This window comes from Rhincodon typus, chromosome 41 (assembly GCF_021869965.1).
Source record: "Rhincodon typus isolate 14 chromosome 41, sRhiTyp1.1, whole genome shotgun sequence".
NCBI classification, from domain to species: domain Eukaryota; kingdom Metazoa; phylum Chordata; class Chondrichthyes; order Orectolobiformes; family Rhincodontidae; genus Rhincodon; species Rhincodon typus.
Window position 1 is genome coordinate 1,078,683 of NC_063372.1, and position 17,500 is coordinate 1,096,182.

At 50.5% G+C, this 17,500-nt stretch overlaps 1 protein-coding gene across 1 annotated transcript in view; it reads right to left on the bottom strand.

Moving 5' to 3' along the window:
- Window positions 1-690: 690 nt before the first annotated feature.
- The window catches only part of LOC109924707 (integrin alpha-5-like), a 37,710-nt gene continuing 20,900 nt past the window's right edge, over window positions 691-17,500 (bottom strand). Inside the window, exons 11-18 of the mRNA XM_048618826.1 lie at window positions 16,739-16,819; window positions 15,923-16,028; window positions 14,807-14,968; window positions 12,428-12,544; window positions 5,531-5,644; window positions 4,799-4,900; window positions 3,064-3,186; window positions 691-1,996 (exon numbers count right to left, since the gene is read on the bottom strand). Coding sequence (XP_048474783.1) covers window positions 1,910-1,996; window positions 3,064-3,186; window positions 4,799-4,900; window positions 5,531-5,644; window positions 12,428-12,544; window positions 14,807-14,968; window positions 15,923-16,028; window positions 16,739-16,819 — 892 coding nt within the window. The 3' untranslated portion in view covers window positions 691-1,909. The remainder of the gene's footprint in view (window positions 1,997-3,063; window positions 3,187-4,798; window positions 4,901-5,530; window positions 5,645-12,427; window positions 12,545-14,806; window positions 14,969-15,922; window positions 16,029-16,738; window positions 16,820-17,500) is intronic.

Below are 17,500 nucleotides of genomic sequence, written 5' to 3' on the forward strand. Positions count from 1 at the left end.
CTTCCACCTCATTCTGCTCTTGGTGCCAATCCTCTTCCACCTCATTCTGCTCTCGGTGCCAATCCTCTTCCACCTCATTCTGCTCTTGGTGCCAATCCCCTTCCACCCCATTCTGCTCTCGGTGCCAATCCTCTTCTACCCCATTCTGTTCTCGGTGCCAATCCCCTTCCACCCCATTCTGCTCTTGATGCCAAATGCCACTTGCCCTATTCAGACCTCCAACTGCTCAGAAATGTTGCCTGTGATTTTGTCTCCACTTCCTCCTCTGCATGTTGTGAAAAGCATCATGTCACTGGCACTAGGTTCCCCTTGATCAAGTGGAATCTGTGCTTTCACAATGCACATTGCCTGATTTCAGGATCTCCTGCTGGAGCTCAGTGTTTCCCAGACTGAAATATCAGAGCTTCTCCAACCAGCCTTTCAATAAACCAAGGTGATGTCAAATTCGAAGACCCACAAAGACTTGGAGCCTCTCAGATGGAGAAGGAAATGCAAATAAAAAACCCTCTGGGTCATTCCAAATGCGGCTGAATGGTGTTATGGGGTAAAGTCAGTCTATGTGGACAATGGACTTAGCTGGGTGGTCTGGGATAAAGGAGGACTGAATCTCACAAATGGGTTGGGATATGGAGAGGAACAAGCAGCAAGTGCACTTACACAAAAGAGCCGATGCCAAAACACCACAGGTTCTTTGTTTTAAAAAGGTATATTTCAATTTAATTCCTTAATTAATGTACAACTTTCTTAATAAAAATTAAAGGAGACCAACAAAACGACAACCTACAGCCAAAGTGTCTCGTGTGGTTCGGACTGAGCAGATAGGTTTCTATCAGTGACTCGACCAACGTCTCGCAGTGGATCCCATCCCAGTACCAGAGAAAGGTGGCAGCACTCCCTGCCAGAGATGAGGCGACCTCTCTTGAGAAATGGTCGAGTCGCCCTCCCCCATCCTGCCTCCTGAAGCCTGGCTTCCCCTTGAAACTGTGCCCGAACCAGCTGCAAGGTCTCTCCATGTCCTCAGCTCTGTGCCTCCCCACTCTTCACAGCCAGGGAGCTGCTCATTTCCAAACCCACAAGCCACTCACGGTTACAACACCCACTCCGGGATTACCGGGCAGCCTCAATAGGATCGCCCTGGGAGGAGGGCTTTTGAGGCTTTAGCCTGAAGACGGAGAGTTTCGGACGGCCAGGACAGTGGAGGATAAGGGAGAGAAGATGTGAGTTCTGTGTGTAGAGAATAGCACCCTTGGTAAAACGGCAACAATGGATCTGAGGGAGGTGTCACTGCTGCGTGGCTCACAGAATGGCACCGGTGAACATACAATGGAGAAACCAATCAGGATCCCTTCCCTGTGCACCCCGTCCTCTCCCCCACATGGTTCCCTTCCGGCTCCGAGTTTCTGAGGAAGCACATTCATCTGAGACACCCTCAGACCCTGCAGCACCCTGGACAGTTCCGATTGGAAACCTTTGGGAACACAGAGAGGGGGAAACAGCTTATTTCCCCTCTCTCCCTGGGGGGAAAGAGATAAAAAGATTCACATTGGCCAATCCTGGTTCTGTAGGTCACTAGGGGGGAGTGGGGGGCAGGGGAGAAAAAATAGAAGATATAAAATATATTGCACTCTGAGAACAGTTTGAAAAATTTACATCAAAACCCAGCACTTCTCGATACAGCCGTCGAGGGAGCGTGAAAGAATGGTTTCAAATCACAATCAGTGCTTTTGAATCATTTCCTTAAATAATGTGTTCGAGGAGAGTTCACGGTCGCTCTGAGCTGCCTGTTACCCAGGCACAGGACAGGATATCGCTCAGGGCTGCTCTCTCAAAGTGAGTGAGCGAGCAGGGCCAGAGAAGGAAGCAGTGCAGCGTGTCACTCCTCGATCACCAGGCCGCTATCGCGTCGTCTTTAAGCCTCTGACGTGGCCTGTGGTTTCAGGTGTGCCGTTTCCATCGCTGTCCCATGCGGCAGTTTGGCTCTCTCGAAGAAACCGAGCTACAAAAACAAAACACGCACAGAGTCACACCAGGACCTCAGCAACTGAGGCTGGGGCAGAGACTGAAACAGAAAAAACACATAGGGACAGAGAAAGAGAGGGGGCTTGGGGACAGAGAGAGAGTGTGAGGGAGAGAAAGAGAGAGAAAAGAGAGAAAGAAGAGAGAGGAGAGAAAAGAGAGAGAGACAGGGAGAGAAGAGAAGAGACAGAGACAGTGTCCAGAGATGTGCAGGCTAGGTGGGTTAGCCATGGGCAATGCCCCGCGAAAGGGAGTTTGAGGGGGCAGGATGCACAGCAGAAGTGAGACTGAGCGTTTAACACAAACTGGTCAGGATCCTCACACAGAGTGACAGATTGAACAATAAGCTGGGAACAGAACAGTGTTGGTATGATCGGGACAGAGGTCCCAGCAGGTCCCGATTAGATTCCTGGGTTCTCTCAGATCGAGCTGTTGTCAGTGAGAAGCAGCTTCAGTTCCTCAGTCTTGTTTGCTTCCTGCCAGTTCAGGAATTTGTTGAAACCATGAAAGGACAGCGAGCTTGAGGCTTGCTCTGCTACAATGCTGAGGCTGGCCAGCCTGGGAACACAGGTCTCAAATCCCAGCATGGCCACTCATTCAATTCCAAAACCGATTCAGTTGTGTGGAAGAGATAGAAGAGGTGGGGGCAGGGGAGTAATAAATCAGATCGTGAAAGCTCGTTTTGGTCCTGGTGACCATGACAACCATGAATAGCTGTCGTAAAACCCCATCTATTTCACTCACACCCTTTAGGGAGGGAAATCTGCCGTCCTAACCGAGTCTGGCCTACACATGACTCCAGTCCCACAGCCAATATGGCCGACTCTTAACTACCCAGCAAGCCACTCAGTTCAAGGGCAGTTAGAGATGGGCAACAAATGCCGGCCCTATGCCAATGATAGAATAAAAGGGATTGCCTGGATCTAAGCCAATGTCCCAGAGACAGAAGGCCTGGTTACTGACACAGATGACGTGAAACACACTTTGGAACTGAAAGACTAGGACAGAATGAATGCTGCAGTGGATTCTGGGATCAAATCGCCTTACCTTGTACAAGATGAAGATGACGAGAGCAAGCAGGAGCAGGCCGACCAACACAGCCAGAATAATAATCCAGAGTGGGACGGAATATGAACTCTCTGGCTTAATCCACATCACAGGAGTCGAGACCTACAGGCAGAACGGGACACGGGAAGCCTAAACTGTACTCAAAGCACACAAAGTTCTGTCCCATCATTCACTACCTTGACATCTATTCACCTGCTCAGCCATTCTCATACCTTCACTTCCAACAGCCCAGTCCCCAGTGAAACCCTACTCTCTTTTAATCTGCTCACTTCTCTGGATAGCCCTAATTTTGTTTTCTCAAATTCAAGTCACAGAGTTAGAGAATTGTTATACCTGTGGTGCAAAGTTTATAAAGATAGATTTATAGATTTCAATTGATCAGCATCAATACATTTATATCTATTTTAACATCATTTATTCTGGATTTTCAAATTTTTGAATTTAGAACTAGTGGCATGTGGTTTTTTTTGTGTGCTTGAAGGGGTTTAATGATTAACTTGCAAGTATTTCTGTAGCCATGGTGATTTTCTTTAAAACAGTGTGACAGAAAGACTTCCTGGAGAGTTTACACTGCGAGAGTTTACAAGCAAACAAAATAAACAGTGTACTGCATTAAGCTTTCTGGATTTTTTTGGGTTTAGGGGAAACACCCATAGCTTGGAAAGCAGCTTTTCAGTTTCAGTTTAGGCAGCTCTGCGGTGTTCCTGGCTGAAGCTGGATGTGCAAAACAATTGCTCCATAGAAAAGGGAGAAGATAGGTTTGGCATGGTTATCAATAGGTTACCTCAGAATAAGGAGTTTAGTTAAGCGTCCAAGACCAGAATTGTTTGGTTGAAACCCTGAAAGGGTTATTTGAAGCTGAGAACGTTTAAACTCAGTTACATGACAGATTAAGGATTCGCAATCACAGCTCAGTCAAACCCAATGAAGGCTTCTCTCTGTGTACTGCAATGGGATGCTGTTGGGATTAATGGGATTGTATGTTACAGCATTTCAAAGTCTATAAATGAGTGTTACATACAAACAGTTTGGTTTTACTCTTTTTTTTGCTTAATAAACTGTTTTACTGTGCAAACTAAATCTTCAGTATGATTGTGCTGTTGGACGGTCAGTGCTGAGGGAGTGCTGCACCGTCGGAGGGTCAGAGCTGAGGGAGCGCCGCACTGTTGGAGGGTCAGTGCTGAGGGAGTGCCGCACTGTCGGAGGGTCAGTGTTGAGGGAGCGGGCGCTGTCGGAGGGTCAGTACTGAGGGAGCGCCGCACTGTTGGAGGGTCAGCATTGAGGGAGCTGAATGCCGCACTGTCGGGCTATTTGGTCATGTGATGCAGCGCAGTGAAGGCTGCTGCAGATGGGTGCTAGATAAGCTGCTCTTATTTTACCCACAGCTGGAATGCCTAGTCGGTTCTGTGTGGCACTGTACCCTCTTAGCTCCTCTCTCATTGCCTCCGGGATTGCTCAGCGGAGGCTAAGTGTCAGGAGCAGCCTGCCTTGGCACTGCCATCCTGAGCAGACATTGTGCCGGCAGGTCAACGGGCAGCAGGTTGAGCTGTGACTGATGTGTGCCTGTGATCACAGGTGGCACTGTTTGCCCCAGTCACTGGAAAAGGTGGATGCTGCAGCATTATGCCAGCTTGTGACCTGGCACAAAGTGAGAGTTGGTATTTTTGCAACACTGAGAAACGGCAGGACAGGCAGCGGGCACAGGGGTACTTACCACCAAGCTTCCTCTCGGGTAGTCCTTTGGCAGGATTTGATAAGGCATGCTGTGCACTTGGAATGAGGCATTGCACGGCAGAGTGAAAGGGTGGTGCTGCCACTGAAAAACACAACGGCACACATCATGATGTGTAAATCCTGGCAGAAAGCATGGCACCTCACCCACTGCAACCAACTTCCTGTTCCCCATCACACTCCACACTGGATCACCAGCAGCAGGATCGTGCCCATTCACACTTGGACAGAGAGCAACGAGACTATCATCACACTTCAGTTTACCACAAACTCACTGGCAGCAAACCGTCCCATCGTTCCCTCTACTCTTTGCACCAGAAAGTAAAGCTCCCTCTACACTGTCCCCCACCAAACACTCCCAGCACAGGGACAGCATGGGGTTAGATACAGAGTAAAGCTCTCTCTACACCGTCCCCCCATTAAACACTCCAAGGACAGTGACAGCACGGAGTTAGATACAGAGTAAAGCTCCCTTTACACTGTCCCCCATCAAACACTCCCTGGTCAGCCTGTCCAGTAGGAACCAGACTGATGAGGCTGCCCCTAATTGAGGCAGGACCCCTGCACATCGTGGAACCTTTCCTTGTTCCCGCAGCCAGGTGTGACCCACTGTCTCTTGTTGCTCACCCCCCATGAGCAGTGGGTGCTCAGTGCCCCTGCCAGCTGCAAGTCCTGCCCTGCACCGCTATCGTCTGCACCAGGGAATGCAGCTTACCTGGAGGAAGGTGCGTGCCCACACCCGCGTTCGGATCTCCAGTGCCACATTGTCACCCCTGCTCAGCAAACCCACCTCACAAATCAGGCTCAGGCACTCCACGTGCTGGCAACTCTGCCAAGAGAAAAGGGTGCAAGATGGTTAGTTCTCAGGGCGTGGGCACAGTGCCCGTCACACGTTGACCCCTTTGCATCAAGAACGGGTGCTGATCACAGGCCAGGATGAGCACCCATCCCCCCTGCCCTCTTGCGGATGATGATGCTGCCATTTCGGCCTAGACTTACCCAGACTCCTATCCTGGCACCACCGCAGCTGAACCAGGTCAGGCTGGTTTTGCTGTGCATGGAGGCAGTGTGTTCGGGCATTTGCTGTTCCAATTTTTGGCTGAGATAGAAAGCAAATGCCAGCCTTTTCCTTCCAGTCTTGACCCTCTCTCCTTGAATTGGCATCATCGAAATCAGTGTTAGGACTCAGTGGTAAGCAGTACCCACCTGGGCCCTGCCCATCCCTAGCTATTACAATGCTGCTCATAGCATGCTAACAGCAATGTGCCACCTCATTCAGGCTGCTTGATCCTGCAAAACAGCCAGCAAGAACCTCTGTCCGGTCTGTTTTGAAGCCCAGCAAGTACACTCCGATAGCTCCTGCGGTTCCAGGCTCATGCACGACATGTGCCTCTTACACTAAGGGTGTCTGAAAGTTTTGGGCACTGCAGCTGGTCATCGACATACTGTGCCCAAGTGAGTTTCTGGAGTGTGCCCATTGACAGGCGTTACCAGGTGATGGGGTTATGGGCTGCAGGATGTGTGCCAGCTCCTGCTGGCATAAGCAGAATCCATCAGGAAGGTGCCCTTAGATTAGTGCCAAGGATTCCAGCTTCGGAACTAGAGCAGTGGATGGAATCCCCAGAATGATGCCAAGGAGCTGGTGAACAAGAAAAGGGAGGACAGGGTTAGAGTGCTCGATTTGGAGCAGGCAAGATGGGAGGAGACTGTGGAGGGGAATGGAAAATGGGTTGGGCCGACTGGCCTGTTTCAGCAGTGGAATCTCTACTTGACAACAGGCATTACAATCGCGAGAACGCTCCCTTCAGTACACATTGACTTTCAGTCAACTCCAAGCTCACATCCCAATTCCACGAGGCTTTCGTGTGCAACTTTCGACAAAGCTTTCTCCTTACTGACAATTTCAGACTCAAACTGACAATTGCATAGCATGCTGGGAATTTTCCCTTCACTCCTGACTGAATTGTAGCCCCCTTCTCCACACTATTTCTCAATCTCACATCAGCCATGACCTCAGTGAATGGCGTAGAAGACTCAAGGGGGCTGAATGGCCTACTCCTGTTCCTAATTCATATCTTTACATCTCTTGCTCTCTCTCTGCCCGAATCCTCTTTTTCTGTCTTCTCTTAGTGATGTCTTCTGTCTTTTTGTCACATTACAGAGAGGATTACCAAGCGTTAAAGAGGCACACTAAGGGTCAAAGAGCAATACGGAGAGGTGCACATCAAGGCCTAAGCAAGTGACCTGTTAAAAACGTTCGTCATGCCAGCCCAAGTCAACGGGTGCTTTGGGAAAAGGGAAAATTCAACAGCTAGGCCTCTAGGAGCAAGGAGGCCTAATTCGATCCCTGAAACCATCGTCAATCAGCAAGGAGGAGGGGAGCTGCGGTACAATCCCTTCAATAGTTAAAGCTCCTCGCCAGCAGGGGGCTCTGGGGTTTGCTTGCAATTTTATGACGTGTCTGATCAGCAGTCAATATTGTTCCGCTACAGTGACGATCTTTCCCTTCTGCTTTTTGGTGCCAAATCGATTCTCTCGTTTGCATCTCCCTTCCCACTGTTCTCGAAGTGTCCCATTTCTCTTGGCGTTTCTCCCTGCCACCATGGGACGGAGCTCTTTGTGGATCCTGATAGTTGCAATGGGAGAATGTGCAGGCTTACAGGGAGAATGGCACAACCTGAATCGCTTTTCACCCGTCGCAAAAATGATCACTGCATTCCCTTGGTGGGTCATCACAATCGGGACCCATTCTTCAATCTTTGCAAATTGAGACAAATTGCTCGTCAAATCCTGATCTTTCAGCAAATCTCTGGAGTTCCTTAAGTAGCATTGGCTCTCGATATTTGATAGTTGGCTCTGAAAACAGCAGGTTGCACGCATTGTGAATGAGCAATGCCACCCAATGGGTGGCACTTGGGAGTTTCCAGCCAGCTGGGCCAGTAGGTGACAAATGCACAATGTGGCCAACATGGGCAAATGACTAGAGCAGACTCAAGGAGCTGAAAGAAAGGAGGATTCTGTTAATTCAGATTGCAGATTCCTCTGGCTCCACACGGGAGTCCTGTCCCCAGTTCTTGGAGCCCAGGATGGATCGTGAGGACATGTGGTTTGGCTATTTCCACAGAGGAAATTGCACAGAATCACAAAGTCATCTGTAATTGCAAAATTTGATGGTACAATTGTGGAAGTCTCACTGGAGTAGAAGCAAGACGTCCACCCTATGGAGAAACTTACTGTAAATGCCAAGTCCCGCTCCCGGGCCCACTCTGCCATGGCTGCCGATTTGGCACGGCTGTGGCACCAACTTCCAGGACCTGTCGACTGTACTGCCACCATTCCCAGCTGGCGCTGAGTCGGAGGTGGCACTGGGAGTGGTGGCATTACGGTGACGTGAGAGTGAGCACTACAGCCGGGCGTGACTGGAGCTTGAGCAGAGACAGCGGCAGCAGCAGCAGAGTTGGCCCAGGGCGGGCAAGGGGGCTGGGAGATTGGCATTTACAGTAAATTTCTCCGTTCCATGGAAGTCTCACTGTCTCACTGCAGTGAGGCTCCTAGGATTTTACCATCAAACTCCAACTGCCTGGGTCATTGCTTTTGCTGCAGGTTCATTGTTATTGGTCATTTGCTAGTGCAAATGAGCCACCATAAATTAACCACCATTGGTTGGCTTACTGATTAAGGTTAGCCGCTATTGGTTGGTTTGCTGCTGCCGGTTAGCCGCTATTGGTTGGTTTGCTGCTGCCAGTTAGTCGCAATTGGTTGACTCACTGTTGCTGGTTAACTGCTATTGTTTGATTTGCTGTTGCTGGTTAACTGCTATTGTTTGATTTGCTGTTGCTGGTTAGCTTCTATTGGTTGACTTGCTGTTGCTGGTTAGCTCCTATTGGTTGACTTGCTGTTGCTGGTTAGCTTCTATTGGTTGATTTGCTGTTGCTGGTTAGCTTCTATTGGTTCTTTACTGCTGGTTAGCTACTATTGTTTTTTTTGCTGCTGCCAGTTAGCTGCTATTGGTTGACTTGCAGTTGTCAGTTGGCTGCTATTGGTTGACTTGCTGTTGTCAGTTGGCTGCTATTGGTTGACTCGCTGTTGCCGGTTAGCCGCTAATGATTGATTTGCTGCTGCTGGTTAGCTGCTTTTGGTTGGTCTGCTGCTGCTGGTTAGCCGCTTTTGGTTGGTTTGCTGCTGCTGTTTAGCCGCTATTGATTGGTTTGCTGCTGCCGGTTAGCCGCTAATGATTGGTTTGCTGCTGCCGGTTAGCTGCTATTGGTTGGTTTGCTGCTGCCGGTTAGCCGCTATTGATTGGTTTGCTGCTGCCGGTTAGCCGCTATTGGTTGGCCACTGCTTACGTTTGCTGGTTGGCTTCTGCTCCCGATCACTGGTCTCCATTCTGCTCTTGGCTGCTCCAGCTCTCTGCTCGGGCTCCTTCTGTCTCCTCATTGGTACTGTAAAGACTGGCAATATTACTGTTTAGCCAACAATCACAAGCTCTGTACCCAACCCACTGGCTGCTCCCAGTCATGGGGCATATGGCCTTTGATCTTACCTGAACGCTGTACTTGGTCAGTGTGACGCAGTGTCTCTGTGGCGATTTTATAGAGATGTAGCAATGGCAAACAACTTCCACAAGGCATACAATGAAGAGGGAAGTACACCCTCTTCCCCCATAACTGGAGAGAATATTAGAAGGCCCAAGGAAGAGAACATCACACATTTACATTCCAGAATCGAGCACCAAAAATCCATATCCAAAGCTAAAATCCACTAATTCTGAGCTGTTTCTCATTGTATATGCCTTGTGTCCTTGTTGCCGTGGTTACGTCCCTAAAATATGCCTAGGAAGCAGATCCATTGAGCAATGACACCTACTGAGCAGAGAGTCACCACATCAATGGCCCATGGCCAGCTTTGACACATGAGAAGGTTCGGGAAGGGGAGAAAATCGACATTGGGGAGTTTGGGAAGGAGATCACTTTCCAGTCACTGCTCTTATGGGACATGTCAGGCCCTGGGTTACATTGCAAGAAAATGACTCCAACACCATCCCAATCCATGGAAGTTCAGGCTGTTTTGTCCCCCCACCCATCCCCACTATCTCATAGAAACAACAGGAGGTGGGCTGGGACAATTTCTTAGGAGTCCTTGGGAAACTCAGATCCGCATTGCAGGGAGCCCACTTGCTGAGGACAAGCCGAGAGGGAGATACTGGTCTTCCTGATAATGGAAGTCATGAGTGGATTGGAAGTTGGAAGACAGGCAGCACAAGGATTCTCAAACCTTGCTGAAGGGTTGTGGCTAAGAAGCTTTTAGGTATCACCATCTGAAATAGAAACTAAGAGCAGGAGTGGGCTATTCAGCCCTTTGAGCCTGATCCTCCATTCAATATTATCATGGCTTATCATCCAACCCAATATTGTGGGGAGGGTGGGGGGGCCTAACTGTATCCTTTAATCCATTGTCATTGGCATGGACATTCAGGGTGGTCACAAGAGATTAACAAAAACTGTTCTCCTTCTCTTTAGATGATGGAAGAAAGCCCAGTGTTGATCAAAGGGTCTGATGAACTGTTTGGGGAATGAGGGGGCTGCAGGTTACTGTCAATGCTGGGAAAAAAAAAACTATCGCTTGTTTTCCAAGTAGGAAACGAACCTGAAATCCAGGCCGAGAGCAGCAGGAAACATCCCACAATCACACACATAGCAACACAGGAAGTATCTTCATCCAGTCCCCATGAAGCAGCGAGGAAGTCAAAATGCTCCGTCTCTCAATACAAGAGGAAATGTCAAGGTTTCCAATTCAATTGCTCCGGAAACTGGGCAGGCCACAATCCCAGGGCAGATAGGAAGGGAAGCTGGGGGAGGGTGGGTGGTGAAATGGCAAGTATCTTTCCCCAGACGTGTTACAAATGAACCAAACCTTGCGTGTATAGACTGCCGAAATTCAATGAACCCCCACCCCCACCTCCAATGTCAATTGAATATGAGACCTGCAACATGATTATCAGCACAGGACGGGCCGGGAATGGGAAACACACGGATTTTAGATGTGAGAATTCCTCAACAACCCGGAAATCTGGTGTGTCATCACTGGACAGCAATCAGGAGCAGGAACCCTGGCTGATTTCCCCCCCCCCCCCCCCCCCACCAACCTACCACCCCACCTCTCTCTCTCTCTCGCTCTCTAATCCAGGGATCACTGGTCAGTGATCAGGAGCAGGAACCCTGGCTGATTTCCACTCTGACTATATCAGGAAGTAGTCTATATGAGGAAGCAGTTCATACAAGTGCAGTCTGTATGAGGGAGCAGTCTATTTGTGAGAGTAGTCTATATGAAGGTGCAGTGTATACAGGGGAACAATCTATATGAGTGCAGTCTATACGAGGAACATATGGGTGAATTTCTCTCAGTCGGTGACAGGCAGTATTCCTGGTCCTACTGCGTGTTTATGCTGTTAGCTGCCAAGCACATCAGACTTGACAAAATTCCTAGCGAACCACAGAGAGGTTCCCTCAATGTAACACAAGCATCCATTCGGCCCATTCTAGTGCAATCTGTGTCGTTCCCCTGCTCTATCCTCAGGGCACTTTCCTCATTTACCTCCGCCCAGTGCCCAGCCAGCAACAGCCTCTTTCGACAACCTCTGCCTATCTGCTTCCTGAAACTGCCCACGCTTTGCCAGGGTTTACTGGGCACTACATCCCTCCCACCCACCACCACCTAATAACTTGCCAGAGTGGAGCTAGGACAGCAAGCATCAGGATATCTGAATGGAGGAGGCATCACAACAAGATGTGATTCAGTCCTCACTAAGGAGCAGGAACTCTGGGTGATTTTCCAATAAACATGATGCCCAGTGATGTTCACACCCCACTGAATGAAGACTAGGAGTGGGGGTGGATAGAAAAGACAGAAAGCAAATCAGCTGCTTGCATGGCTGGAGTCGAGGGATAAGCCGCAATGGGTTTTGCTTCAGAAGGGCTGGGCACCAGGCCTGAGAAATGCTTCTCTTTGTCAGGCTGCCAACTCTGCCTGGCCCCCATCTTTAACCAGGAGGGGCCAATCCTGTTGGAGATTTTTGTGGCACAAAAAGGGGAAAACATGCCCCCACCCCACATGGTCACCTCGGCACTTCAGGTGCACTGTGCCCTGGTAAGGGTGGTGCCTCCAATGCCAGGATGCCAACTGCTTGCCCTTTTGTCTGGAAGCCTTGCTCTGCTCATTATGGAATTGGTTCACCAACATCATCACACTGAACCTGTGCCTGAGCAAAATGAAAACCACACCCAAAGGTTCACGAGAAAATGACTCACCTTCAGTGAGTGGCAAGAGTGGGTAGAGGAAATCAGAGGAAGTACCAACAGAGATGGATGACCAGCCATGATCGTATTGAATGGCAGAGCAGACTCGAGGGGCTGAACAGCCTATTCTTGCTCCTATTTTTCTATGACTTCAAATTCCCATCCTTCCCTCTCTCTTGATCTTGCTCCAATTTGGATTGTGGCCCAAATATCTCCCCTCACCTTGTTTTACTGTCGATATTAGCCCCTGGGGACTGCAGACATTGTCCCCCACCCCTGCCTACTCTCTCCCAGCCCCCAGTTTCCGGGTCACTTACCAGGCTGTCCAGGTCCCCCAGTCGCTTCCTCGCAGCTTCCCGACGGCGGATAGAATGTTCCGTCTTCTCCGAACTGACATTCAGGGTCCGGGCTGACTTCGCTGGTGGGCTCTGCAGCTGGAGAGGGGGACAAAAGTTCAGGACGTGTTAGAAAACAGCAGCAGGTGGCCACTGGAGGAGAGGGAGTCAGGGTACTGAGTCCAACCCCGGTGGTTGGAAGAGCCAGTTGAGATCCCAGCTCATGCCGAGGGGGCTCTTGGAGCACTCCGACTTGTTCAATTCACACTGCTGGCTTCCAGCTGCTCACCAGTGCCCACACAGAGCTCTGCTGGAATTTCCAGGTTGCTGCCTGTGGCTCTGGGAAACAGCCTGCATCCTCCAGCAGCAACCACCAGGAGGCCTTGGTATATATTTGGTATAATATATATATTTACAGACACACAACCCTCCCCACACACATATACTCCCATACACACTCACACACTCCCACACACAGCCCAGGACGCAGTGTGAAAAGGAAAGAGAGAAAGGGGCAGAGAGGGGGAGGAGAGAAAGGGGGGAGAAGAGAAAGAGGGATTGAGAAAGCAGAGGAGAGAGAATGGGGGGGGGTAGGTTGGGAGAGAGTGAGAAGTCTTGCAGAATGCGGTGGGCTGACTGGCATAGGGCTGGGAGCCAGCCCCTGTCCCTGAGCCTGTGCACACCTCGCTGGGCCTTTGTGAAAGTGGTTCCAATCCTGGGGAGGGGTTCTGCAGGCTTGTGTCTGAGTCCAGTCTCCGATGTGGAACCACACAGGGTCCCTGCAGCCCTGTGGGAGAACAGGAGCTCACGGAGCTGACAGGCTCTGTCGAGGCTAGCTGAAAAGTTCTTTCCTGGAACTTGGCCAACATTTCCGAAAGAATTCTGGCATGTTGTCTGGGCAGGGCTGTTTGGAAAGCTGGAAATCCTGAATCAGGCGCTTGGGTTTGCTGGAGAGGAAATACACAACAGGGACACCAGGGGGCAGGCTACTCCAGAGAATCCCGTGTCGAGGGAAACCAGTCATTTGGTGTGTTGGACATTGCCGACAGCACCCACCTCCTGTGAATGGTGCCATTTGTTACTTTACAGAAAATTGGATGCAGGGCAGGTTCCCAACAGAGGCAAGACCAGCATTTATTACCCCTCCCCAATTGCCCCTGGAAAAGGCAGTCGTTTAACCCCTTGTTGAATCTAACAGCTCCAAAGCATTTCTGACAGTCTCTACCTTCTTCGCTTCCAGACTGCCTCTGACTTGTCCCAGCCCCAAAACAAGTCCCTGACCCACACACACACACAAACACCAACAGGCTCAAGCAGCTCAAAGGTGACTGCTCACCAGCACCTCTTCCAGGGACAACTAGGGATGAGGAATGAGGAATGAGGAATAACAATGCTGGCCCAGGCAGTGATGCCCGATGTAGTGCCAGCAGCATGGTACATCCTTGTATGGTGGCCCATGTAGCATAGACTGGTTTTCTTGTTGAGACAGCTCTCTGTAAGTTTATTAACGTCACAAACTGATGTATCTCAGCCTTGTCTCTAGCCTGGGTTCAGAGATGACCTTGCATTGCTGTGACATTATATCGCTGCCATTCCACAAGTGCCAGGGCAGCTATGGTTCTGCCCTCAATCTGCCCCTTGTGGCCCACTCAACTGGTGGGCATCAGTGCCCTCATGTTGTCTGCAAGCTGGTCTTCCACTTCCATCAGTGATTGTAATCAGTGCTCCATCGAGCAGCACCCCCAGACCCAGCCCACTACCCTATCCCTATAACACCACATGTCCCACCTAGCCTGCACATCCCTGGACACTACAGGTAATTTCCCATGGCCAATCCACCCTAGCCTGCACATCTTTGGACTGTGGGAGGAAACCGGAGCACCCAGAGGAAACCCACGCAGATACAGGGAGAATGTGCAAACTCCACACAGACAGTTGCCTGAGGATGGGATTGAACCTGGGACCCTGGTGCTGTGAGGCAGTGGTACTAACCACTGAGCCACTGTGCCACCCATCATCCTCAACACCAACACAAGCTGTAAAAGCTTCCTACATTAGACAGAAGGAGCAGGAGTGAACAAGATGGAGGGGAGGGCATGTGGGCAGTTGGTTTAAAAATGCAACTTCCGGAACACACAAAAAACATCAGCTCAGGCTGGTGTGGTAGTGTGGGGCAAGGACGCTGTGTCGAACATGGAGCCCATAAACTGCGTAGATTTACAGATATATCAGAAACAGAAAAGCAAAGACCAACTTGGCACAGTGGAGGGAAGATCAGGAAATTGTGAGCAGTACAAAGGAGATCAGTCAGTTTCTGAGAGAGACAGAGAGAGATACAACATGAATCAAGGGCTCTCGTACCTTCAGTCGCAGAGGGTTGAGGGAGCTGCTAGCTGTACAGTTCAGGAGGGGTCCAACAGTTTTATAATCAGTGATATACAACAGGCGCTCTTTCTGATAATGGACTGGACATGTCACATGCAGGATCGAGTGACTGATGGAGCTGGGACCATTGTTGGAAACCTTAAGTAATAAGGAGAACAAGGACAAACAGAAGTGAACGCAAACCCAATTTAATATAAAACATAGTGAGCAATTAAAGTAAACATACAGTCCACGTTTTAGAGACCACCCCAGGACAAGGACAGCACGGGGTTAGATACAGAGTAAAGCGCCCTCTACACTGTCCCCCAGCAAACAATCCCAGGGCAGGGACTGCACAGGGTTAGTACATAGTAAAGCTCCCTCTACACTGTCCGCCAGCAAACACTCCCAGGACAGGGACAGCACAGGGTTAGATTCAGAGTAAAGCTCCCTCTACACTGTCCCCCATCAAACACTCCCAGGGACAGGGACAGCACGGGGTTAGATACAGGGTAAAGCTCCCTCTACACTGTCCCCATCAAATACCCCCAGGACAGGGACAGCATGGGATTAGATAGAGGTTAAAGCCCCTCTCTACACTGTCCCCCATCAAACACTCCCGGGGGCAGGGACAGCACAGGGTTAGATACAGAGTAAAGCTTCCTCTACACTGTCCCCCATCAAACACTCCCAGGACAGGGGCAGTACAGGGTTAGATACAGAGTAAATCTCCCTCTACACTGTCTCCACAGGCTGTTCCATTGTCTGGGTGATTCTTGTGTTTCACCTCCTCAATTTTTTGTTGCCCATGGAGGGAGACGCTGTTGACTGTGCTGCTCAGAGGCCTTGTTGGCATGAGGAGCAGTGCCCATGTGGGGTACCCCTCTCAATGGAACAGTTTCATTGTCCACACCAAGGAGCCCTGTTGGTTTTGAAGACGTGGTGAAGGGGGACAGATTGGAAAGTGTGCCCAGCGTGTCATCACTTGGGAGACAGCAGGAGCTCCGAGCCTGAACTCCACCTGGCATAGCACACCAAAGTGTGCCAAGGTCCTTCACCCAACTCCCTGGTAAAGCTGAGCTGTGCGAGCTGAACCTTGGTGACGATACAAACCTCAAAGACGTATTTGAGTGGTGGCCCCACGTCCTCTTCGGTGATTGGTTCACTTCTGGGCTTTGGATTGGTCGTGGCGAAGATGATTTCCTTCGGGATAGGGGCACTGCTCAGAATGAGAGAAAAACCAGCTGTGAAACCTATGGTGTCAAGCCAGCAGGAATGGGCTAGTGGGTAAAGTGGGAAGGGGGGCACGCAGGGCAGTTGGAGGATGCATGACAGGCATTTGGAGGGCATGAGGGGCATTTGGAGGGCATGAGGAGTAGTGGGTGGGCATGAGGAGTAGTGGGAGGGTACGAAGGGCAGTGGGAGGGCATGAGCGGCAGTAGAACGGTATGATGAGCATTGGGAGGACACGAGGGGTAGCCTCCATATATTTTGGGACAAATAGAATGAGGCTTTGCCATTGGTAAAACTAGATGAATCGTCACCACGTGCCAGTTGGTGGAGCTCCCTGCGTATCGCGGCCTGCCCCATGGAGTCACCAAACTTGGGGGGGAGGGGATGATGTAAAGCGATGACCCTCAGCTTAGCCCATCCTGTCCCTCACTCCCCCCAACCCTCAGGATGGTACACTCTCAATGTTCAACAGCCCAGGCCTGAGGCTGAGCTGCCTCACAGGATGAGGGAAGATAGGGGCAGGGGGAGGAGGAGGGATTGGGGTGGAGGAAAAGGCTGGGAAGGGGGAATGAATGCCATGTGTGCTCCCTCAGCCCCTCATTCCCCCCCACCAAGGCCCGGACGGGCTCATCAAAAATCTATCCCAAAGACGTCCCCACCTTGGAGAAAAGTTCATGACAAAGAACAGGGTCTCACCCTCGAGTGCTGATGTGAGCCTCCACCTCCACCTCCATCTTGTAGGGCACAATGTCACTTCTTGAATTGTTGAGGTTCTTACTGCAGAGAAACACAGGAAGGTAACAATGGATCCCAGAGGCAGCTCTTCCTACACACTCAGCGACAGCTCGTAGGTGCTCAGCAGGTTCGTTCACACATGACCCTGGGGTGCTGACCAAAAGACCTTTCACCTCAAAACATGGCATTGCCCACTCCTCCCGCCCCATGCCGGCTGTCCGAGGCAGCTCAGGTTGGCTCCGAGCGGGCATTGGTGAACCAAGCCCACATTTGGTGCAGAGATTGGCCAATGCCTGATTTTCCTTTGGCAGTGCCTCCTTAACTGAAATGGTGCTGGGCAGCTGGGTGCCACCCACTTGGTGGTGCGGACACAGGTAGGTGAGAAGATCAATGGACTCTCTTGCCCAGCTGCCGTGGTGGGTCTCAGAGTCATACAGCCCGGACCGACCCTTCGGTCCAACCCGTCCATGCCAGTCAGACATCCCAAACTGATCTAGTCCCATTTGCCAGCATTTAGCCCATATCCCTCTAAACCCTTCCTATTCATATACCTATCCAGATGCCTTTTAAATGTCATAATTGCACAGCCTCCACCACTTCCTCTGGCAGTTCATTCCATACATGCACCACCCTCTGTGTGCCCCTCAGGTCCCTTTTAAATCTTTCCCCTCCCACCTTAAACCTATGCCCTCTAGTTTTGGACTCCCCCACCCCCTGGGGAAA